Source organism: Misgurnus anguillicaudatus, unplaced genomic scaffold (assembly GCF_027580225.2).
Source record: "Misgurnus anguillicaudatus unplaced genomic scaffold, ASM2758022v2 HiC_scaffold_28, whole genome shotgun sequence".
NCBI lineage: Eukaryota > Metazoa > Chordata > Actinopteri > Cypriniformes > Cobitidae > Misgurnus > Misgurnus anguillicaudatus.
Window position 1 is genome coordinate 3,645,094 of NW_027395278.1, and position 26,173 is coordinate 3,671,266.

The 26,173-nt window shown below is 36.8% G+C and overlaps 2 protein-coding genes across 6 annotated transcripts in view; both read right to left on the reverse strand.

Annotated features, from left to right (window-relative positions):
- LOC141362603 (D-glutamate cyclase, mitochondrial-like) overlaps window positions 1–10,527 on the reverse strand; it is a 36,334-nt gene extending 25,807 nt beyond the window's left edge. The window contains exons 1-4 of one of the 4 annotated variants that reach the window (XM_073864892.1): window positions 8,364–8,458; window positions 998–1,036; window positions 733–810; window positions 11–164 (exon numbers count right to left, since the gene is read on the reverse strand). In XM_073864892.1, the coding sequence (XP_073720993.1) occupies window positions 11–164; window positions 733–810; window positions 998–1,013 (248 nt within the window). In that variant the 5' untranslated portion in view covers window positions 1,014–1,036; window positions 8,364–8,458. Of the gene's footprint in view, window positions 1–10; window positions 165–528; window positions 679–732; window positions 811–997; window positions 1,037–8,363; window positions 8,481–10,390 lie in introns of those variants that run through there. The other 3 variants (XM_073864894.1, XM_073864895.1, XM_073864893.1) reach the window with 3 other exon arrangements.
- Window positions 10,528–11,656: 1,129 nt separating this feature from the next.
- The window catches only part of LOC141362602 (sodium/potassium/calcium exchanger 4-like), an 85,743-nt gene continuing 71,226 nt past the window's right edge, over window positions 11,657–26,173 (reverse strand). For both annotated transcript variants that reach the window (XM_073864890.1, XM_073864891.1), the window contains exons 11-17: window positions 25,088–25,257; window positions 21,889–22,033; window positions 17,647–17,813; window positions 14,333–14,447; window positions 14,138–14,250; window positions 13,962–14,027; window positions 11,657–11,811 (exon numbers count right to left, since the gene is read on the reverse strand). In XM_073864890.1, coding sequence (XP_073720991.1) covers window positions 11,659–11,811; window positions 13,962–14,027; window positions 14,138–14,250; window positions 14,333–14,447; window positions 17,647–17,813; window positions 21,889–22,033; window positions 25,088–25,257 — 929 coding nt within the window. In that variant the 3' untranslated portion in view covers window positions 11,657–11,658. The remainder of the gene's footprint in view (window positions 11,812–13,961; window positions 14,028–14,137; window positions 14,251–14,332; window positions 14,448–17,646; window positions 17,814–21,888; window positions 22,034–25,087; window positions 25,258–26,173) is intronic.

Consider the following 26,173-nt stretch of genomic DNA (forward strand, 5'->3'; position numbering starts at 1 on the left):
TGGTTGGTACCTGATGTCAGATCCTGTGGCCAATGGTGGGCAGCTCCATTCTCCACATTTGCTTCTGTACAGCAGTGGTAGAGGGCTGCTGTTAGCTCGACAAAAAGCCTCAAAGTCATCAGCAAGACTTTTATGTAAGATTACCACATTAGCCTGTTGATATCCTGTCAATAAACACAAAATACATTAATCAAATCTCACCGCAAACATGTACTGTATCCAAACAGAAGTCTTCTAATCTACTGAAGAATTATATAGGTGCCAAAGCCCGGAGACATTTATGAGTTAAGGCTCACACTATAGTGTCATAAATGACAATACAAAGCAGTGCAGGTAACCTTTAAGTTAAATTATACATCTTTGAATGATGTTTCAGCAGAAGGCATGCATTAATACAAGTGCCAATCACAATTGTAGAGCTTATAAATGTTGTTGTGCCAAATAAAATGTGTTTAACCAACAAATTAGGACTTCACAAATAATTTAGCAAAAATCACATGCCCTTATAATAAATTCAGTTTTGAATACCTGCTGCAATTCCAGATGTGTTTCTAATGCCCTGCTTCTGCTGGCGAATAACTGCGCGCAGAGCACGAGGCGACAAACTCTCTGACTGCCACATATTGTTACAGTCTGTACTCTATATCGAGCAGACATTTAAAGTCCGAATGGTTAATGTTTTCAAGGTGTTGTAAATGTTAATGCTTGACAGAGCCTGTTTGTAAATCATACCTGGCTTAATGAATGTTTGGGCGCTGTATTTCAATCCAGTTGTTAACCTTACAGCTGCACGGCTGAGAAACCCCATAACTACATATTTTATAAATAAAAAAATGCAGTCATAAAAAAGAAAAAAACATGGAAATGTAGAACACTTGAGCATCTAGGAATAATATTATAGTAGATACTATAGCAGATTCATGTGGGATGGTTAATTATTGTGAGAGTTCACTTTTTAATGTTTGATAAAGGTACAGTATGAAGTACGTGTTGTTACATTTACGATTATTCATTTCGCAGATGCAATCCAACGTGACTTACAAACGAGAGAGAGAGCTTAAGATGTTTCCAATACAATGTTTACAAGTAGACTAGGGTTAAAGGGTTAGTTCACCCTAAAATAACAATTTTATCCTAAATCACTTACCCCTGTGCCGTTCTAAACCACCAATTCCTCCGATTGTCTTCAGTTTAATGTGACTTTTCTTAAATGTAAAGTTTGTGGTGCTGCTAAGCAGGCACGTGCACACATAGACATCAAAGGGGGCTTGAGCACCTGCCCTTTTTATTCCTGGAGAGAAAGTGCCCTTTTTTCTGGGGTGCTTTAAAAAAAAATATAATATGATCTTTATTCATATAACAACTGATGTCTGTCTGTTTCTTGTGTTTTTTACTTGTTGCTTATTTAATTTAACATGAATTTATTCAGGAATAATTTAAATGAGATTTAAACTCTTATATAAAGAAAAATAGCGCTATTTGTGGCACACAAACGGTTAACAGGTTTGGAGGTCCCGCCTCCAAAATTTACATCGCTAATATGATTGGCTTTACCTTTCCTTAGTCCCGCCTCTCTAACTTACTTCGCTTTATGACTGGTTTGTCAACACTCGTGAGTCGTGCTGCATCATTCGCGCTAAATAGGCCTAATCTATATTTGTTGTTTCTGACATGTGTAACCTTAATAAATATGAAACCTAAGATTAAAGGTGCCATAGGATGTGTTGTCATAATATGTTAAATTGTTCTTTGACAATTACATAGAAGGTATGTTGCTTTATTAAGTGCAAAAATTATCCAGAAACGTTTTTACATGTCTATTTACAACCCTAGAATTTGTCATTTTAATTAAATGGTCTATTTTTGCCCTATTTGAAAGGGTCATGAATAATAATGTTGAGCTCTGCTCTGAGGCTCATGCCAGAAGCTCACATTAGTAAACAGACCTTATATTTTGAGCCCTTATCAGACAAAAATACATTTTGAGTAACAACTAACAACTAATCAGCTAAACGCTAGCATATGATATAGCATTTATTGGCATGTAGCGCTAACTCAGCAGTAACAACTTTGTTTTTAGCATTTTAACAAATTTGTAATTAATGTGTAATTTAATGTTTTCAAAACATGCACATTGTGTAATGGCTTCCTTTGCTGCTCTATAAACCTAGACTACTAAGGAGACCATGCCTGTGTGAACTGATTATTTTGTAGACATCTTTTGAAAATTAAACAATTGCGTGAGTTTGAGGAAGATAAAATTTTTTAATAATAATAATAATTTTTTAAAAAAGGAAGTCAGAATTGCGTTAATATATATACTTTTTGTTTAAAAAAAAGAAAAAAATATACATAATTATGAGAAGTGCCCTTTATTTCACTTGAGCCCCTGCCCCTCAAAATGTCTGTGCACGTCCCTGCTGCTAAGCACAATTTTTTTGTAACCTATATGGTTGTTTATCAGATATAAATAAAACCTAAGGGCAGTCCTTATCTACAGTATGTTTTATAGTGATTTTAGCTTATTCACTGTATCCCCCATTGGTAACGTAACTAGGGACTGCGAATGAAACAACTACGGTGACCGGAAGTATGCTGTCACACCGCTGTAGCCAAGAACGTAAAAGTAGGGACTTTAAGCAACAGCCTCTGGTGGAACAGCAATGGCATTCTGGCGTTGTATTGTGCATGCGTGAAATTAACTGCTACTTTGCGACGTTTTACTATAATGGTCTACTACAGGAGAACTTGTCTGACGCACTGCTACTTGGACGGAGTGATTAGCACAACACTGAGCGAACTCTCTGCTTCTCACCATGGGGCTTCTCGGGTGCTGCGAGCAAATCACTCCGTCCAAATAGCAGTGCTTCGCCTTCTGAGAATATAGTTCCCAGTATGTATACGTTTAAAAGATGGCTGTGTCTCATGACCTTGTTATTTGTACACGCTGTGACTATACAAATCACAACATATAAATAGGAAAACGTTGCCGTTATTTTGTCACTTATTGGGAGCAGTATGCTAGCTGGAGCCAGCGGTGGGTGCATCGGACAGGAGGTGCGTTCCATTCGACAGGGTCCCTACGGAGTTTTCACTGCTCCCTACTCCCTGAGCACGGTATATCAGTTGAAGTGTACTACACTGACTGCTCATTTGGAACGCCCTGCAAACGTCATCAAAGAAAGTCAACAACGGGGTTGCGCAGATTGACATAACAATATATATATATAGGACTACATTCATATTTAAATGTTTATTTACTATCACATTTAAAATATGTACACTAAAAAAAACAATGAGTACTATGTAATGAAAAATTTTACACGTTAAAGGGACATTTCACCTTTTTTGAAAATATTCTTATTTTCCAGCTCCCCTAGAGTTAAACATTTGATTCTTACTGTTTTGGAATCCATTCAGCTGATCTCCGGGTCTGGCTCTAGCACTTTTAGCATAGCTTAGCACAATCCATTGAATCTGATTAGACCATTAGCATTGCGCTTAAAAATAACCAAAGAGTTTTGATATTTTCCCCATATACTCATCCTGGTGTAATAATCAAGGACTTTGCTGATGTAACATGGCTGCAGCAGGCGTAGTGATATTACGCACTGCCCGAAAATAGTCCCCTGCTATTGAAAGTAACCAAGGGGACTATTTTCGGGCAGTGCGTAATATCACCACGACTTTTAACAGAATTAAAGCCCTGCTGTAACTGTCAGCACTTGATGAACTGTAACTATGTGTATGTGTTTTTAAATAAATGGTCATATACTTGCATAGCGGTCTGACCGTTCTGACTGGTGATCATGTGGTGAGCAATGACAGTTGGGTGATTATCACTCTCCACTTCCTGTGAAGTGATGTATCGATGTTCCCCGATTCCCTATGCGTGCGTAGTGCCCTTCGAACTGAACATGTTCACTTCCTTCAGATTGAAATCTCACTTAAGATGGCGGAATACCCTGTGAAGTCCACTTCGCAGTCCACTTACGGTCGAATGGACAAACCTAGGGTTACGCGACGCACGGAGATAAAAGGGTATGTATGCTCTTATCTAACTCTGGGGAATACAGCGAATAAGCTAAAGTCCCAAAAAGTCGACGTGTTCCTTTAAGTGTAATTATGTTTGTAAAAGTTACATTAGAAACTGAGCAATAAAATGTCATGTGGCTTCAAAAAATATGTTCAAATAGCCTATTTAACAATACATCATATTTCAAACCTTTATTTACAATGTGTTTAAATTGTATGTATAAGATCAATTTAACTTTTAGCGAATTATTTTACGAACTTTTATTTTGAAATGTAACGTTAAAACAAAGACATGGGGCAGTAGAGAGCCATAGAAGGAGAGAGTTACGTCAAGTCTGTTCACTCCAATGGAACGTTTTTTTACAGCAATGGCAGACCACGGAGTCTCTCCAGAGTTCCCGGAAGTCACAGTCAGCTCCATAGAGTTGCATTGGAAAGATTGAATGTGTTGAACTTAATGCAAGTTTTAAGACTTAATACGCTTGACAAATAAGATTGTATGTTAGCAATACATGTGAATCGAATGACTTTATGCATCAGTGTGTTTGTAGTGCATTATTTCTCATTTAATTAGTACATTTAGGGGGTGTTAGTAGAAAACGGGTCAGGCTAGGACAAGCTTTGGATAACTTTAGTAACACACAACAAACCACGAACAGCCCTTTATTGGTAAATTTCGTTTTCTTAATGCAGATTCATCCATTATTGCAAATATTGTGTAATTAGACAGGCTATTAAATAAAGTGATGGTGGTATAAAGTGCATATTTATGCATCAATGTATGGGTGGAGTGTTTTTGACACTGTGGTTTTGCTGGTTAATAAATAAAATAAAATAAATGTATTTATTAATAAATGTATACTTACATAGTTAAGAGATTAGTAATTATTTAAAGTGATGATGATGTTATTTCCCATCAGATGTTTATATTAACAACAAAAAGAAAACTACACTTAGCCAGAAATATTATTATAATTTATAATAAATTAAACAATGTGCTTTGTAAGTCTTTTTTTAATGTTGTGCTTTATTTATAAATTAAACCAGTATGAGTTATCAGTGGTTCTCAAACTGGGGGTCGTAAATTTTCTTTGGGGGGGGGCGTGAAGGAATTCGCCGTACACAAGGGGGGCCGCATGCTGAAAAAGTTTGAGAACCACTGAGTTACATTCACAGCACATTCACTTTGTACATTATAAACAAGCATAACATTATAAACTTACATTAGTACAGTGTGATGCATTTTAAAGTGGCTAAAGGCAGCGTAAAACATGTTAAGAAGCCACATACCAGCAGATGACCATACAAATGTTCCTATATTGGTGGATTTAATTTGTCAAAAAACATTGTTTATATAACGACATAATACTACATTCACATTTTGATGTGATATATAAATATTGTTAAAAAATGCGTTTCTTGACTATAAATTAAGAAAAATCACAGCTCTTTGCCTCTAACTCAATGTATTTCAATGGCTCATATGGGCTTCTAGGAACTAACTGAAGTCTCCGTGAATCACGTGACTGCCGAGCTTCTGGACTTCCGTTGGTACAACTCTGTTTATCTATGGCTCTGGGGCAGTTGGTTGTAGCCTAGTAATTAGAGAGGCGGCTTGTAACCCGAGAGTTGGCGGTTTGAGTCTCACGGCCGGCGGGTTGGTTGCAACTGTGGTGCCCTTTAGCAAGGCACATCTTACCCTAAGCTGCTCACTGCTCTGGGATCGAGAATGCGTTGCAAATGCATAGGTTACTTGACAAGCTTGTCACTTTCAGTTTCACGGCAAAATAGCAGGTTGCATTCCGGAAATTCTCAAGAATCCGTTACGTTTTTATTGTTGGTTAACCCTTATGTGTTGTTGGGGCCATTTTTGCAAATTTTTGTCTTAATTTGGCCACAACTTTCTCTGTGTTTCAGCAAATGGAATGCTTTTTGGTGACAAATCTTATATTTACACATATTTTAAGAAAATGCTTTGAAATTTTTCAAAAACTTAATATACCGTGGGCAAATTTACTACCCTTACGTGTTGTTAGCGGCCAAAAAAGGCCACTAAATTAAACTGCTGTAAAAATGTATCGGATGAAATTTTTTTCACATTTTTTTGCATAAATCTGTTAATCAACCTCAGTACTGATCAAAACTACCAAATGTTTGCAAAAATTCCATGATTTTAACTCTTTCATTGCCAAGTTTATAAGTAGTGTCACTGATTTGGGAAAAAAAACCACACAAAATGACAGATTTTCAATATAAAACGTGACTGTGGACTGGATTTTTCTTTTACCTTTTTTACAGTCTTGGGCATGCCAAAGATTGGTAAAAACATTGGCTTTGATGCATTTTTAGTTTTTGTGCAGCATCAGATTTAATTTTTTTCTCCCTCATTTATTGTTTGTGGCCATTTTTTCCCCATTGACTTCCATTATAACAAAATTTTTTGATTGCTGAGCCATGACACCTTATTGTTACCTTACTGTTGATCACCATGTGGCACCATTAACCCTTTAGTAGCCTGTGCAAAAAAACAGAGCTTAAATTCTGGTTTGTACATTGAGTTATATGGACTATAAAACCATTGTGTGTACGAGTGTGTGTGTACGAGTGTGTGTGTGTGTGTGTGTGTGTGTGTGTGTGTGTGTGTGTGTGTGTAGGGTTAGTGTTAGTATTGAGGAGAGAGCACCTCCCTCGCGCACCAGTTAGTGCTGCACTGGTGAGAGGGATTTAGTCTCCTGTAGCTGTCCCTCTAGACACAAATCCACAGGCACCGGCAGCTCAGGAGTGAAGAGGGGAACATGCAAGTGGTGTACAGAACCAAAAAAAGAACAGTCAGCACTTGTATCCGTTGTGGTAGACACACTTGCAGAGAGCACCAAGTAATATGCTGCAAGTCCTGCTGAAAAGACTGAACACACACGCGTACACATATACACACCAACAAATTTGTTTGATTGTTTAGTTCTTCATCCATCCTCTACCCTTGCTTCATTGTTCAGTTTATTTGAAGTTGTTTTTGCATTTTGGTTCATAATAAATGTTGTTCATAAATCTGATGCAGAGAAGATTTTTTACAGATTTTTCCACACAGACGCACACACATGCAAGCACGCACGCAGACACACACACACACACACACACACACACACACACACACACACACACACACACACTCTCTCTCTCTCTCTCTCTCTCTCTCTCTCTCTATCTCTCTCTAATATGCTGTTATACTCCATATAACTCAATGTACAATCCAGAATTCAAGCTCTTTTTTTTGCACAGGCTACTAAAGGGTTAATGGTGCCACATGGTGATCAACAGTAAAAATGACAAATTTTACCTCTTTGCAAAAGGTAAATCCACAAAGAATCAAGAATGCATGATAATAAGGTGTCATGGCTCTGCAATCAAAAAATGTTATAATGGAAGTCAATGGGGAAAAAATGGCCACAAACAATAAATGAGGGAGAAAAAAATTAAATCTGATGCTACACAAAAACTAAAAATGCATCAAAGCCAATGTTTTTACCAATCTTTGGCATGCCCAAGACTGTGAAAAGGGTGAAAAAAATTCAGTCCACAATCACTTTTTATATTGAAAATCAGTGATTTTGTGTTTTTTTTCCCTAAAATCAGTGGCATCACTTATGAGCTTGGCAATTAAAGAGTTAAAATCATGAAATTTTTGGAAACATTTGGTAGTTTTGATCAGTACTGAGGTTGATTAACAGATTTATGCAAAAAAATTTGAAAAAAATATTAATCCGATACATTTTTACAGCCATTTAATTTAGTGGCCTTTACAACACGAAAGGGTAGTGAATTGGAACAAGGCACAAGGGTTAAGTTTAGAGCAGGTTTAGACCAGAGGAGAATCGCCTCAGTTAAAAATGTGAAAGTGAAGGAAGTAAGCCCATTAAATTTGTCGATGTTTTAAAAATGACCAAAAAAAGGGATACATTCTTGTTATAAGTAACGTTAGACTAGTATAATAACAAATTATTTATTTCAAAACAAAAGGGTAGTAATACAAGTAGTATGAGTTAGACAAACTTATAATTGAATTCACAATAATTTTTTTATTAATGTTTCATCCTTAACTTACGTCTTCAAAATCTACAGGTATAAAAAAATAAATAAATTTACAGGTTATATTTTTTGCAAGATTTTAAAGTGGATTTCTTTGGTCTTGTTTGGAATATAGTAAGTTATTTATTATTGGGCAACAACCATGCTCATTATCAATCTATAGGTTAGGGTTAGGTATATTATTGACTTAGGGAGCCCAATGAAACACAACAATGAAAAATACGTTACGTAACGGTTTTTACCTCGATCTGAAACGTCTCGTGTAGTGTCCCCCTCCCGCCGTGCCTTTTAAGGGCGCATAAAGAAGTGTTGGTCTCGATTAGAACTCGCCATTCATATCCATGTAGATGATCTTGTGACTGCAGTGCAAAGCAGACCAGATTGACCTTTCCGTTATTGATCTCCTGAACGAAATATTAACATAACTATCGACACAATGTCACGAAATGTAAAGGACATAGTGTCGGATTAAACAATCCAGCGACGGTGACTTAATTTCGGAAATGCTTACCAAATTGTGTCGATCGAATGATATCAAAGTCACCGTGTCACATTGCGTTGTAGTTAGCTTACAGTAAACACGAAATGAATGACTAATGCTGCACTACCAATTTTAAACACGTGGGTGCGCTACACACTCATTCAAGGACCAAATACGAGACAGAGACCCAAGAAACATTTATAAACGGTATAATTTAATCATTTTTCTCCATACAATTATCGTATGATTCATATATTTTCTTCATAATTATTTTTAGATTATTGCTTTACAGTAAAATGCATTGATTGGATACATCCATTGCTTGCAAGACAAATACATTCAAGTTACACACCAACGTCATAATGTTGAAGTCATTAAATCTGTACCCATAAAGTTGTTTGGGAGTTGGTATACTATATGCTGTTCCACTCACAGTGCAGCGGGTCACTCATGAAGCAGTTGCGCATGTATCAGTGCATGTGTGTGTTTAATAAATAAAGATATTGCCTGATGTGTGCAAATTCATGCAGAGACACCAGCCATTTGCAACATGTTCTTTTCAATGTCTCCTCTGAAGAGGCACACAAATGGACTGTCTGTGCATACAAATACGACTGATGCAAGAGTGCTATTTGGGGTCACCTCGAAAGTGACTCAATGACAATCAAATCAGTTTACAAAATACAATTAATGTCCAAAAAATACATCTCGATTTAAATATAATGATAGTATTATAGCATTTACATCAAGCATGGCACAAATCATCAGCAACAAAGTTAAGAATGTAATTTTCAGCATCAATTCAAATAAATTTCTTAATGGATACATTCCAGTCCATTGCACGGGTCAAAAGACACATAAAATAGAAAACAAGGTAGGTACTAACTTACTGACACCAAATCAATCAAAACCCCGCCTTCTCTTTTTAACAAAAAAAAGGACTACAGTGTGCCTACAGCAGCATCCATACAGTGTACCAATTTCAGCCGAATAATGTAGTCTTACAGGTCACCACTTAGAAAACACCACAGAAAGCAGAAACGAAAACATCACATCACCATCATTCCACACAGTACATAACCACGAACGAAAGTCGACATTCCACAGAATGGCAATTATGTGATATGAGATTAGATGAGAATATGCATGCACGTGTGACAGCGGTGGGCGATTGCAGCAGCTTTCACAAACTCATCTATGAAAATATAATCCCCAATATTCAGTCCTCACCAGCTGAGATTGCATATATCATATATACTGCATACATCAAACACTGCAACACCTGCCTTTCTGCACAGACAACAGTGACGGCACCTCTTAACAACGACAGTTTCTACGACCGACAAAACACAAAGACCTCCGCCCCCCGATGCTCAAGTTCAGATCTCCTGAGCGCTCGCAGAAGGGTAAATGGAGGTCTGGTAGCTGCCATTTACTGTATGGGTGAATCTCCCGAAACCCATCATCATAAACATGTCTAGGTCACATTCCAGCCCGAAATAAAGATATTAAATTATATTTATTTATATTAAAGCAATTACATTAGACTTTTCTACAATGTGATTTCATGACAGGTATGCACTTCCCCTTTCAAACTCTATGTAAAATAAAACAAATCATAGTATTTGTAGTACTAGTTTAAAAATGTTATGCAATATGTTACCATATAACTTTATGACTGAAATACTGTAATGTGACTCCAATGATAATCTAAAATAAATTAAAGATTGCAAAACTGGGAAATTACAAAACGATAATAAAATAAATACATAAAATGAAACCACTTACTTGTCATGAAAATAATCCCACAAAGCCAAAATCTTATTTGTCCTATAAATTTGTTTATGCAATATATAATTTCATGTTTTCCTATTTAAGTACCAGATTGTGACCAAAACACATTTTCGGAAGATTCACCCTTATAGAAACACTGACAGTGAGCTCACAAAGCTTTTGCCCTGCTGCAAAAATGGCTTCTTTGTGTCAAATCATGCATTACACGCAAACAGTAACAAAGATCCAGATGGGGAGGATCAGGTGCATTGTAAATAAAAAAAGCGACCTTTGGTCGCATAAACGCACCCCTCCTCCCATCATCTGTAAGGAAGCACTGGTTCAAATAGGACCACTGATCTCATATTTACATATAAACAACAAACATGTCAATTTGTAGCACTTTTGCAAAATCCAGGATTCCTGTTTGTCATATCAATGGTATATTGTGCGCGTAATATTAAAGCACAGTTGTCAGTCTCGTCTTCCACATCACATCAGAAGCAAAGAGCTCTCCTGAGGTTTGTCCGCGCTGGGCCGAACAAGAGGTGAGGAGCAGCTTCTGATGTGTGCTTTCGTGATGGTTTTATTCATTGGTTTATGCATGGTGCCTATAATGAATTAAGAGCTCAGTGTGTTGACCTCGCCGATGGGCGACATCCAGCTCATCAGAATTTCATAACATCTTGTCTTCCCCACTGCGTGATTTATACAGAACCTTCTTATTTTCAACACAGTTGGTTTCTTGTGTGAATCGAGCCGAGGAAAACTTCATGCCCAGGGGCGGTCATTTAATATCACTCTGTTGCAAAGTCGAGAACAAAAAAATGAGTTTGATGAATTAGATAGGTGCCATATATAAAGTGCTTAATGTTTAAGGGAAGACAGAAATGAGAATGTAAATCGCTAATGCATATGGGAATGAGCAGCATTCTTGGAGTAAGTGATGTTTGTACAGTAGGCATGTAGTAAGTTGAAATCCCCTGCTCTAAATAATCCAGTGAAGAGTTGAGGATTGCACTGTCCAAAAAGCATTATCCAGTTATAAAGAGAGCTGCCAAGGAGATTTTTATTTCCTGGAAATGATGGAGAGAGTTTTAAACTTAAGCCAGAGCTCCCCATCACTGTAGTAAGAACATGCAGCAGAAGACGAAGGGTTTCTTGAACGGTAGCAAACTTTGAAGGTACATTAAACTGTTTGAGCAACTGATTTAGGGGGTGCTTAATGGGTGTATGTCCAACCCAGAGGTATTTTGGTTCCAAGCCAGTGAAAACCCTCTGGTTTATAGATCATCGTGACACATGGGGAGGTTGACAAAGGTGAAGACGTTGTATTCGATCATGATGGAAAAGCAAAGAAAGATGGCATACAGCACGAGCACATAGATCCCCAGCTTGAAGTCCAACCTCCACCTATTCACATGGATTCCCAACACCTGAAGGTAGAGAAACAAAATTAGGAGTCGGAAGTCAATATATAGAGAACTGTGCAAATGTCTTAGGCCACCATCACCAGCTTTGTTGTTTTAGCAAAGTTTTAACGTCCATCCATATTTATTTTTCACTATTTTTTAAGATACACAAACAGAAAATACAGGAAATAAGTATACAAAATTAAAAACAAAAAAATTTTCAGAACTAAATGTCTTCTTTAGGCATCAGTCAGTATTTAGTGTGACCTCTCTTGGCACGAAACACATCTTGAGCTTTTTTGAGGAGACTGAAGTCCTGAAGTCATTCAATTACAATTTAAAATTAGGATTTGATTTCATTTAGATTTAAGAGATCCTGCAGCTGCCTGCTATTTCTCAAGTGGAAGGGTAGTTACTTGACACTAGCTTATACTTTTATACTCTTTTTAATACTATATACACATTTCCTGTATTTTCTGGTTGAATTTTAATAAAGAGACTGCGAAATAATTATATAAGATCACTATACAATTGCAAAAACAACAAATCTAATGGTAACATGGTGGCCTAAGACTTTTGCACAGTACTGTATATGACCAAAATTTTGGGTCATCCAAACATCCTATGTAAAGATGCTTGTTAAGCATTAACCTCTTAAACTATGTTGACCAGCTGTGCTTCATTATTTTCTAAATATTTAAGTTCTGAAGCACATAGTTTTCTGTAAAATAAGACAATTTTTATCAATTTACTCCAAATTATGTGGGTAGATAACTCTTTTAAACTCAGGCATGCCCAATTCTTCAAATAATTTTAAGTAATAGTTTACACAAAAAGTACAATTCTCTCATGATTTACTCACTCTCATGTTGTTACAAACCTGTATCAATTTCTTTGTTTTGTTGAACACAAAGAAATTTATTTTGAGGAATGTTTGTAACAAAACTGCTCAGAGGCCCCATTGACTTCCATAGTAGAAGAAAATAATACTATGGAAGTGAATGGAGCTTATGATCAGTTTGGTTACAAACATTCCTCTAAATATCTTCCTTTGTGTTCATCAAAACAAAAAATTGGTAACAATATGAGAGTGAGTAAATTATGACGGAATGTTCATTTTTGGGTAAACTATCCCTTTAATTATACTGCAAAGCATAACCTAAAACAATAGGGAGTTATATTCCCTCCAAATCTTTAAAGGATTAGTCAATTTTCTTAAAAAAAAAAAAAATCCAGATAATTTACTCCCCACCATGTCATCCACCTGTCTTTCTTTGTTCAGCCGAGAAGAAATTATGTTTTTTGAGGAAAACATTCCAGGATTTATCTCATTTTAATGGACTTTCATGAACCCCAATACTTAACAGTTTTAATGCAGTTAAAAATAGCAGTTTCAAATGGGCCTATACGATCTAAAAAAAATATGCACTTTTAAACCACAACTTCTCGTCTTCCTCCGGTCCTGTGACGCACCAACGCGACCTCACGTAATTACGTCATCACGTCAAGAGGTCACGGATGACGTATCAAAACTACCCCCAGTGTTTACAAGTGTGGAGAAAGAGGACCGTTCCGACTTTGTTTTATGTCGAATGATACTAATTAATGTCTTTGTGTCAGTTTGTTGTTTAAAATGGTCTGCAAATGTGCGTTTCATATAATGTAACATGTGACCTTTCGACATCATTACGCAATTACGCGAGGTCGCGCTGGCGCATCACACATCCGGAGGAAGAAGAGAAGTTGTAGTTTAAAAGTGCATATTTTTTATTTTTATTGCCAAAAATTACAAATGACATTGTTTTGCTAGATAAGACCCTTATGCCTCGTTTGACATTGTTTAGAGTATTTTGAAACTCCGTTGAAACTGCAATTTTAAACTGCATTAAAACTGTTAAGTGTTGGGGTCCATTAAATTTCATTAAAATGAGAAAAATCCTGGAATGTTTTCTTCAAAAAAACATAATTTCTTCTCGACTGAACAAAGAACGACATCAAAATTTTGGATGACATGGTGGTGAGTAAATTATCTGGATTTTTTAAAAAGAGAATGGACTAATCCTTTAAGATTGTGGGTCTTTCCTCCCATTTAGACACCAGCATGAGTAAGGTATATATACACTATATACAGTATATACCATAAACTATATTTGTGAGGTAAATTGTTTACTCACAGTTAAAGCCACTGAGCCCAGTAGAAGAACAACAGAGTAAACCAACCCTCTACTGTTGATTTGAACCTGAGAACATAACAACAAAAAATAATTATACAACCCTGTGTGTGTGCGTGCGTGCGTGCATGCATGTGTCTGTGGGTATGTGTGAGGGGTGAGATAAAAAAGACAGATACCTCAGAGCCATAGTTGACAGCCATTGTTTGGATGCCCCAGGGAAGTCCGAGTCCGACCAGAATATCAAACACATTACTGCCAATCGTGTTCGAGACAGCCATGTCCCCCAGGCCTAAACACACAGATCGAAAAAATCAGCAAAACATGGATGAAAGATCAGATGGTGGGCAAGGAGAGAAAACTAGAGACTCTACCTTGCCGTGCGACAATGAGGCTAGCTATGCAGTCAGGAACGCTGGTGCCGGCAGCCAGGAAAGTGATACCCATAATAACATCTGGAATTCCAAGTGTGTATCCCACAATTGTGACCTGCACATAAATATGCTTCAGTGAAATGCAGAACCTTACAGCAAAAGTAACATACCATGCTGCAAGCATTATGGCCCAAGTATAACGTTAAAATGTGCCTGGTGATTGCTAGGACGCTACTATTCAGCATGGGTTTACATGACAATAAAGTAGTAAAAACAAATATTTGTTTTTCATGCACAGACAGCAACATTGTTAAAACGACCCCTTTTCACATAGATGCTCGAAAATGACAAAAACAGCTACAGTATATTATGCTGGATGCCAGGCAAGTAGCTGGTGATGTCACACAGTGTTTGAACACAAAATATGCACGCATATGATGTCAGTTTTTACAAATTTGCATATTTGTTGTTTACACTGAGATGATAATAGTATAATTCAAAAAACTTGCACTTTGAAACTATTTTTCATTTTCAAGTTTGATATTACGCAGCAGACGAAAATAGTCCCCTTAGTATCTTTCAATAGCAGGGAACTATTTTCAAGCACTACGTAATAAAGTCCTTGATTATTACGCCAGAATGAGAGTATAGTTCCTAGCAATATCTGCCTAGAAAATCGCAACTTTTAATTTTCCATCAGTCTTAGACTAGTAGACGATGTAACTACAAAAGAGTTCAGTTTAAAATAGGAAAATATCGAAACTCTTTGGTTATTTTTAGTGTGATGCTAATGGTCTAATCAGATTCAATAGATTGTGCTAAGCTATTCTAAAAGTGCTAGGGCCAGACCCGTTTGCAATCAAACGTTTAACTCTAGGGGAGTTTTTTTCAAAAAAGTGTAGTTTTAATACAAGCCTGTGGAATTGTTTTGCACTCAATCTTGTCTTTTAAATCCTTAACCCGTATAAGAAACACTAATGTTGATAATAATGGCCACTTATGACCACTACCAAGGCAACAGTAATAGCATTGTCAATAGTAACTGCTAATGACCAGTAACCAAGCAACAGTAATAGTGAAGTCAATAGTGACCTCTAATGACTCCATTACACACAGGCCCGGATTGGCCATAGGGAGGACCAGGAGAAGTCCCGGTGGGTTGGCCGGTCTGTTTTTTTTGCCACGAGGTCCGGTGTTGTCATGCCACGGGTTGCTGTCCGTAGGCTGCCAGCACTCACAGCAGCCCCACTCGCATATTTGCTGGTGAGAGATGTCCCCACCGCTTTATGCCCAAGTTGATTGTATCCCGAGTCCCAACCACTTATTGGAAGAATTATTGCATTAGGGTCCATTAACATCTAAAACACATGGAAAACGAAGGACGCGCCGCTTTCTTTTGCTTTTCAAAGCGCTCACCTGTGAACACGAGTTTTGTTTCAGACATGTCTATATTTGAGTGCGCTTGCCGCGCGTCTAGATTTTAAATAAACTTGAGTGCGTCTTGATACAAACGGCCTCTAAAAGGAAAAGGACCTACAAATCGTATTAAAAAAATCTAAGTCATAGATGTAACAATAAAATTGTCTATGAATAGTCATTATTTATCATTTATTGCAAGAGGAACACAAATATATTTCATGCAAAACTCATCAGTTGGTAAAAAGTAAGTTTCATATGTATAAGACGTTTTCTCTAGTAAAACAAAATTTTGAAAGGCTATACTGTACACACACACACACACACACACACACACACACACACACACACACACACACACACACACACCTAAAGGATAATTAGGAACACCATACTAATACTGTGTTTGACCCGGTTTCACCTTCAGAACTGCCTAAATTCTACATGACATTGATTTAACAAGGTGCTGAAAGCATTCTTTAGAAATGTTGGCCCATATTGATAGGATAGTATCTTGCAGTTGATGGAGATTTGTGGGATGCACATCCAGGAAACAAGGCTCCCGTTCCACCACATCCCAAAGATGCTCTATTGGGTTGAGATCTGGTAACTGTTGGGGCCATTTTAGTACAGTGAACTCATTGTCATATTCAAGAAACCAATTTGAAATGATTCGAGCTTTGTGACATGGTGCATTATCCTGGTGGAAGTAGCCATCAGAGGATGGGTACATGGTGGTCATAAAGGGATGGACATGGTCAGAAACAATGCTCAGGTATGCCGTGGCATTTGAACGATGCCCAATTGGCACTAAGGGGCCTAAAGTGTGCCAAGAAAACATCACCCACACCATTACACCACCACCACCAGCCTGCACAGTGGTAACAAGGCATGATGGATCCATGTTCTCATTCTGTTTACGCCAAATTCTGACTCTACCATCTGAATATCTCAATAGAAATCGAGACTCATCAGACCAGGCAACATTTTTTCCAGTCTTTAACTGTCCAATTTTGGTTAACTTGTGCAAATTGTAGCCTCTTTTTTCTATTTGTAGTGGAGATGAGTGGTACCCTGTGGGGTCTTCTGCTGTTGTAGCCCATCCGCCTCAAGGTTGTGCGTGTTGTGGCTTCACAAATGCTTTGCTGCATACCTTGGATGTAACGAGTGGTTGTTTCAGTCAAAGTTGTTCTTCTATCAGCTTGAATCAGTCGGCCCATTCTCCTCTGACATCTTGCATCAACACAGCATTTTCAGCCACAGAACTGCCGCAATATATATATATATATATATATATATATATATATATATATATATATATATATATATATATATATATATATATATATATATATATATATATATATATATATTTTTTTTGTCACAACGTAGGCCTAAACATTATCTAAGTACTAATAAATTAAGATAAGGATGTCTTTTTTTACATCCGTTTCCCCTGCATACTTGATAAATCTTGCTTGTGTATTGTATATAAGGGGTTTACAAACTTTTTCAACCTAACAGGGAATCTCAAGACCCACAATTTTTTAGAAATAGAATTATAGTGGAAAACACAAACACATTTGTTCCTTTTCAGTAGTTTTTGAAGTTTACTTGCATTAAAATGCCTTATGGTAGGGCTGCACGATTATGGCAAAAATCATAAATGTTTAGACTATTGTATTTGCACTGAATTGGAAACAATATATTTGAAAAATATAATGAATTTGCAAGGTGCAGAGAACAGTGCACTATTTCAGACTTATATACTACTAAGAATTTAATGATATTATTTGAATATTGTCAGTCGTTAACAAAAGTGGGCCGGTCTAAGACATGAAACTCCAAGGCTGAAAATGAATCCCACTACGGCCCTGATTACACATACACAAACTTACCATCCACACCATGACGTAAGAGAAGATGGCGATCCACACCGTGGAGAGGAAAAAGGACAGCATGAACAAACGCTCCCATCGGGGCTTGGCACAGTTGGGTATCGTGAAGTACAGCAGTATCAAAATGGGCCAAGAGATGAAAAATTTCACTTTATCCATAGCGCCCCCTGCAGTCATTAAAATATTACAACAGATCACAAATTATGCTTACACAAACATGTCATTTGATGCCCCATGACATCCACTTGACCAGCCAAATATATACAAAAAACGCATTTAATCAAAATTCTCACATAATGCTGGGTACACACCAAAAAATTATCGGGCTGATTTTCCCCCCTTCCGACAATCCTAGCTATGTCCCGATTATCTTGATGGTTCTACAGATTATCTTATCAGATTTTCCCTTGGTGTGAGGTGTGTAAAGAGTGTTTCGAACCTGATCGGAAGAACGTCGGAGCCAGCCCGATCGCTAAACGTAAATATTAAACATTTTTAATATTTGCGATCAGAAATCCTGATGTTTGCGGGGAATCTCGAGGACAAACGCGCACACGCTCTTGAGATTATCACGTGAAACAAAACAATATCCAATCAGAAAGCGAGATGATGGAAGACAAAAGCAGCACAAAGTGAAGTTGATGCAAAGTGAACTTCTACAGACCATGTTCCTGCTGTCTCCACGACTTCACCCAAACCCTTTTCCTTGTTTCCCTTGATTATTCTGTGAAAATCATTCCAAACACTGTAATTGAATTTTCTTCCTGCATATCGTTCCCCATGCTTATTCTGAAGTCTCGCAAGATTTTGCGAGATTTCCTGTGTTCACAGTCGAGACTCTGGTTGAAAATCTGTTTGTGTGTGGTGTGCTGTATTTGACACATCATGGCACACCACACACTATAGGAGCAAATGGTTAAATCTAGGATTTTTTACCTCATGTTTTTGGTCTATCACATTTTGAAAATCTTATAAGATGTAAAAAAAATCTTTTGGTGTGTACCCAAGTGTTGAAAATGTTGTTCAAAAGCTACTTAATACTTCGAGCATTAAACAAAATTACATTGCAGCCTAACCAGACACAAGCCGAGCCTTCTCCAGCATCGAGATCTTTCTGCATTTACACAAAATTTGAAATTCCGCACAAAGGTATAAATCCAACAGCCATTTCTGATATATACATTTTTGTGTATTTTTGCGTAAAAAAAAATACAAATAACCTATAAGCCATATGCTTTAGAAAATCGAAATGTCTTTTGCCTGGACTTAAAAATATTGAGAGGGGTGGCTTGTCTAATGGACAGTAGGGGCAGCAATAGAGAAAGCACGATCACCCCTACACTAGAGTCTCGACTTAGGGGTGACCAAAAGTTCCTGGTTGGAAGACCGGAGGGACCTAGTAGGTTGATATTCAATCAGTATCTCCCTAAGATAAGGGGGGGCCAAACCATTCAAAGATTTGTAAACGAGGAGCAAAACTTTAAAATCGACTCTAAAACAAAGAGGTAACCAATGTAGTGAACATAGAACAGGGGGGTAATATGCTCCCTTTTTTGGCCCCACACAAGAGTCTAGCCGCAGCATTTTGGACTAGCTGCAACCAGGATAAATCTGTCTGGCTAATCCCAATATAAAGTAAGTTGCAATAGTCCAATTCAGATGAAATAAAAACATGAATGACTTTAATAGAGAGAAAAGGCTTAGCTTTGGAGAGCAAACTCGGCTGAAAAAAAGCAGGCCTTGACAACTGAATTTATTTGTCTGTCAAGCTTTAAGCCATCATCAAAAATGAAACCAAGGGTTTCAGGCACATAGACATCACCCCAAAATCCAGTTTTGGAAAGTTTGAAGAATCAGATGGACAAAAGACTACAATTTCAGTTTTCTTTTCGTTAAAGATTTAAAAATTTAAGGAAAGCCAAGCCTTCACATCAGTCAGACATGCCATAAGAGACTCTAAGCCTACAGAATTTCGCTCGACAGGCAGATAAACCTGAGAGTCATCGGCATAAAAGTGGAATGACAAACCATATGTTCTAAAACTTGAGCCAAGAGGGAATATATATAGAGAAAAAAGCAAAGGAGCCAAAATGGAGCCCTGTGGGACACCACAGGGCAAAAAAGCATTACTCGAGTAATGCTCACCCATCTTGACTGAAAAACTTCTATTTACAAAATATGACTTAAACCAGTCTAGAGCAACACCTCTTAAACCAACACAATGTTCTAAACGTTCAATGAGAATAGCATGATCAATTGTGTCAAAAGCCGCTGTCAAATTTAATAGCACAAGGACTGTAAAATCACCCGAGTCACATGACATCAAAATATCATTAAACACCTTCAAAAGTGCATTCTCGGTAGAATGGCATTTGCGAAAACCTGATTGGAATGTTTCAAACATTAAATTGTCAGCTAAAAAAATTTGTATCTGTAAAAATATATATTTTTTCAAAAATCTTTGAAATAAAAGGCAGATTTCATGTTTTTTCTTGTGTTTTGTTTTTATGACCTCCTGTAAAGTACATTGGTCGACGCAAGTCATAAATTAATTGTGCTATACACTCTAAAAACAAACGGTGCTATATAGCACCAAAAGTGGTTCTTTGCTCGTAATCATAGAAGAACCGTTTTTAGTGCCATATAGCACCGATGAAGCACCAGTGAAGCACCTGTGTAGAACCATATAGTGCTATGTAGAACCATATGTGGTGCTTTATGGCCCCTATTTGGTTCAACACAGGTGCTTCACTGGTGCTATATGGCACTAAAAACGGTTCTTCTATGATTACGAGCAAAGAACCACTTTTGGTGCTATATAGCACCGTTTGTTTTTATAGTGTATAAATATAGCAGACAGAAGCAATATTAGGTAAGTTCCACTTTAAATCCAGATCCAGTATATACTGTTAGATATGCTTTTTTTAGTTGTTTACTTTGTCTTAAGACCTAAATGCCATGTTTGATGATGATACTTGCAAAGACGGGCATTTTGACGTAAATTTGATGTATTTAAGGCCAATAAAACGGCCAAAATGCTTATGAGCTCACTGAACAGCAAATGTTACGTTTTCGTGACCACCCGCACAGCAATGTGACGTGAGTGCGTAACCTTGATAGGGACCAAGAGTCCAAAATCTCTACCGGTTGACAAATTTCTACCAGTTTATCGGTTTATCTCCCAGCCCAAGATAAAATTATCGACTACAGGGGGGCTTTAAGACAAAAATATTAACATAAAAACAATGGAAATAATGAACACTGTAAGAAATAATGGTCAAAATTTTTACACAGCTATCACTGGGGCAGTACCCTTTAAAAAGGGTAATAATAGGTAACATTAGGTACAGATATGTATACATGTGGTACCAATCTGTACCTTTGAGATACTAATATGCATCTTTGAGGTACTAATAAGCTCTCTTTGGTACCAAAATGTACCTCTGTCTGAGGTACTAATATGAACGCTTTAGGTGCAAAGATGTACTTTTTGAAAGGGTAACGCCCACAGTAACAGCTTGGGTACGTATTTTTTCTGACAGTGTAATGTACCAACTGATTTCCATTGATTTGAAATTACTGGATTAGGATTTTAAAACTGTATCACAGATACATACCTGTCAACATTGGGATTTGAAAATAAGGGACATTTCCGGAACCCTAACAACCCCCCACTTCTTCTCGTTACATTGGCGGGTGTCCTTTGAGTGTTACAGATATAATGCCGCCTGCTTTACCGGAGTTTTAGCAAACATCAAATACGGCAATGTGGGATTTTTTTTATAGAAAGACTACAAATACAGGAGAAATATGGGAAATTATTTAAATGGGATGATGGCGGGAAAGAATGGTAAAATACAGGATAATCTTGGGAAAAATGGGAGGGTTGACAGGTAGATATACATCTACAGCAAGAGATTTCTAGAAAGAAACTGAAAAAACGCACAGTCACTTAGAAATGCCAATGACTTTTTCTACAACTTCAAGTCCCATAAAAATTGCACAACTCTTCCAGATCTAAACTTCCATGATATTACAACATGTTTCATCACTCTGGAAACCCTGCTGGTTGGGGCACAGGGTAAGAACTATGTGAAAATACAACGAAATTAAACTCTCATCTACAGAAGTTAGATAATTTTAGAAATTTAAGTTGATGACCCAGACTAAGCCTGAAGTCAGATGTCACCGCATGAGGTTAAAGACCGAATGTGTTAATGTGTAAGAAAGTTAGACCCTCACCAGGCAGGATGAAGGGAGAGATCTCATTTTCAGGCTCCTCACTGAGTTTGTCCTCCGTCACATTGCCATTTTCAATGGTGTCAGTTTTCTTATCAACCACCAGCACACCGTCCACCCCATTAGAGGTCTTTACCAGCCGCTGTTGCTGTCCGCATGAAAAGCAGAAAGTAAAGTTTGAAAACTGTTTTAAATTCAGTATTATATTTTCCATTCCATTTTCTAAATTCATTTTTTGGATCCCTTCTAAAAGTCCACCTGCACCGGTTTGATGTCAATTTTTCTTATAGCCAATATATACAAACAAGCATTTTTCACACTCTTTCTGACTTAGAAAGTCAGAAAGGAATTCAAACAGCCCAATTTTGCAACTGCAATTTCAATATTTTCATATGCAAATTATTTCTGATATGTAATTGTCATTCGCAGATGACCCAAAAGAATCAACAAAGCATGCGTACATAATCATAAAACTAATTTCAAAAGAGCAAAAATCCTGTAATGCCACAATGACAGAACAATTATATTCTATTATAACCTTAGATTAAACACCATTAGCTTAATTTCTCTGCTAACTAGCTGACAAGTCTTTATTAGATTCCTCAGCAGTCTGGCTTTAAATTTCTAACACCATTCTTTGAGCACCACTGTGTAGATATTTATAGAAACGGTTTAATCAACCTCACACCCAGAACTGGGCTACCTGCTATGAAAACTCTACACTGCTGGGTTATGGTCCACAGTAAGCTCTTTTGAGTTATGGTTTAATTTCAATGTCAGGCATCCCAGTGATAAAACTTTTCTATTATAAAACTGGAAGACTGAAAACATCCATTACACACATATAAATCTATATTAAAATGAGTATGAGAATCCCCTTCACATTCACTAAGTGAAATATTCAAGTTGAGTGCATTTCTTGGGACAAAGACAGTAAACATTTTTGCATGTGCAAAGAAATGAAACAGAAAACCGTGGTTTCAGAACGCATGACACAGTGACACAAAAGCCAAAGATGAACATTTAAATATGTGTGTCTGTAGCAACGATTCTTCAATCAGGACAAAAAAAATGTCGGCATGCAAATTAAAGCAGTTACCAAAAATAACAGTAGAAATAAAGTAAAGAATAAACTATTTAAACAGATTGAGCCCTTCTTAATTAATTAATTCAACATTAAAACCTAAAACTAACTGAAGAGTTCTGACATGTTTTCGTGTAAATTAGCTTTTTTCAGGTTCTTATGTTTAGGTTCAGAAATTTCACTTTAATAAAATAAAAAAGGTTATTAGTCAGTAATTGAAATTTCATATTTTTACAAATGTCACTTTAGTCATTTAATTGGTATTTAACAAATTTGACTGTCTATCGCTGCAATCGGGGGACCGGAACTGCAAGGGGTCCCCCAAACGATGTTTAATCACAAGCTATTTTTTGCTAAAAACTTAAAACGTGCCAAACGCACGTGCTCAGCCGCATAGGCTTGAAGGCACGCATTCAGTGCAAGTTTAGCCAGCGGACCAAAATAAAATATCTGAAGATTATAAATGTCTACTCAGGAAGCAGCAGTAGTGACAAAAAAGCATCATAAAACAGGTAAATCATGTAGACACGTGTTGTCTTTCAGAATGTTATTTTAGAATCAGTGCGACATGTTGTCTCATCTATATTTCTGAACTTGGAAGGCTGTTTCACACAGTTCAGATTTGTTATTGCTAAAGAGGCAAATGACACCACATCACTTCTGCATTATATACTGTGACAATATCGCTCGCATTTAAAAATCAATCAAACGTGCGCCGTAATACTTGGTGCAACATTCAAAGTCAGGTTGAAATCCGCCTCTCAAAATGTTGCCCCAAAGAGATACGCGTGGACTACCAGAGACTATTTTTATATTGCTAAAAAAAATATTTTTTTAATTTTAATTTATTTTAGCCCATTCCAGTTTTTCCTTCAATCATCATTTATACATGTCTTGTGACCATTTCCAACAAAAGCAAACCTCAGGGTGACAAAGTCATCCAACAGCAAAGTAAAAGATTGAGTGCATGACAATACACATGAAAAATTTGATTAAAAATCAGGGTTATTCTAACAAATATTCACTTTTGAGCAATACCATAAAAACATCAGTATTGTGTTGAAAAATGTAATTTGAGCAGTTTTTTAAAAACCATGGATCTTTTTTTGACCATTTTATCCCCACTTCAATTTTCAATAAATAAATAAATAAAAAACATTATTTTATTAGGAATTGGGCGGAAATGTTGTTAGTAGTAGATAGAACAAAATGATAATTTTACTTAAACACATAAATATAATTTGAAAGGGTCTTTTAATTTACTCTGTGGCTGTATATGCCATATACCTTGCTGCATTAAACTTTCCTGCATTAAACTTTCCTGCATTAAACTTAGACTAATAAACCGAAAAAATAAGTAAATTGATCGTTCATGCCAACATCCACAAACCACAAGTGGGTGGACAAGTTGCTAGGGTCACTATCAAGCAGAGGTTTTACTTTCTACTTAAAAGTATTTTTTCAAGTATTTGTATTTTATTCGTGTTTTTCATACATTCCAAAGCATATTATCATAATTTTTACTCTTATTACATTTCATAAATACAAGTTTTGTTTTACATTTAATATTTAAGTACATTAATATACTTTTACTCAAGTAAAAGTACACAATTGTAATGTAATTAGATATTAAATAAACTTTAATATGCAATATTAAAGAATACACAGTATGATTCTATGCTTTAGAATATAATAAAAAGTTTTCAAATACAAGCACCCTAATAAAGCACAGATGCTTGTAAAATGTAACTAATGTAATTTAGCATTTTCCACCTCTGCTATGAAGTCCAACTAAATTCAATTTAAGCTGATAATAGTCAGTTTTACTGGCGTTTTTCCAGCAGCCGCTATGAAAACCAGCCATTTTGTTGAACGTTTGCCACTCAACAGGGCGAGATCCAGAGTAGTCACATGGAAAAGTGACGTCAATGCATACCCTCTATTACAATTTCTATAAATGGTTAAGAGGGTTTAACAATTCACATCACATCCAGTGACTGTGGTTATATTAAATAATACAATATTAAAATAAATGCTTTAACAAAAATTACCAAAGCAAGTGGAAAGCAACAAATAACAAAAATCTATGTAAAATCGCTATGATTTTTCATGCCTTACCTCATTGATAATAAGGCGACTAGCCATGCGCAGACGTGTCTTGGGCCCAAAGTGATTTGTGATCATGACCCTGAGGCCGGCCTCTGGGAACCGGTAGTGTGGAGGGCTAGAACTGATCAACTCATCCACCATCACCACAGAGCCCCGAGTGTATATTCTACTGGGCTTTACTACAAAACGTGTAAGAAAAACAAAACATCATCACACATATGCATTTTCATTTCCATATTACACACACAAACCCATTAAACCAGCACAAACACCCAAATAGACAGACACTGAAAAGCCAAAGGATGTGTCATGAAATGTAATTAAAGTTCATGTTTTCAGTAAAAGAATGATTCCCACTGAGAGAGACTGTAGCCCCCTTCTGAGCCCCTTGAGACGCTGTCATTCATCATCGACACTGACATCAAATAAAAACGTCAGTTATCTTACACATTACACAACGCCACTGCAAACACACCATTACATACAGACGCACATACATACAGACAAACAAACATACATACACTCCTTTCACACATGCAACAAGCAAACAGAGAGACATCTCACGCATAGAGTACAAACACAAGACCACTTACACAATCAGGATGTGTTAATTTTTCCCCTTTTTGCGTTATGCTATTTTAACACATTGTGTGTCATTTTGAGTTAAAATAAAACACAAGTTGTGTTGAAAGTAACGGAAAATCTGTTGTTCCAATAATGACACAGAGATGTGTGTATTCTGGGAGAGCGCATTGTCTTGTCCCTAAACTAACACTGATTGTGTTGTTTTTAAACACATCTGTTCTAAGAGTGTACAGTACAGACACACAAACATACAGACCACTCACACATTCAGACACACAAACTTGTAATAGTAAGGGGTAATATAAAGGGTGAAGTCTGTATGTCTGCCCTACAATAATCATTGATTGAGGTTGATTAGATAAAAGCGTCTGCCACATGCATACACATCAATGTAAAGTGTACAATCTGACTATTTAAAACCTACACAATTGTTTGCTACAATTTTAGCTAAAAATGCCATGCATTGCCTTTAAGCGCTAAATAAATAAAATGTATTTGTGATTATTTCCG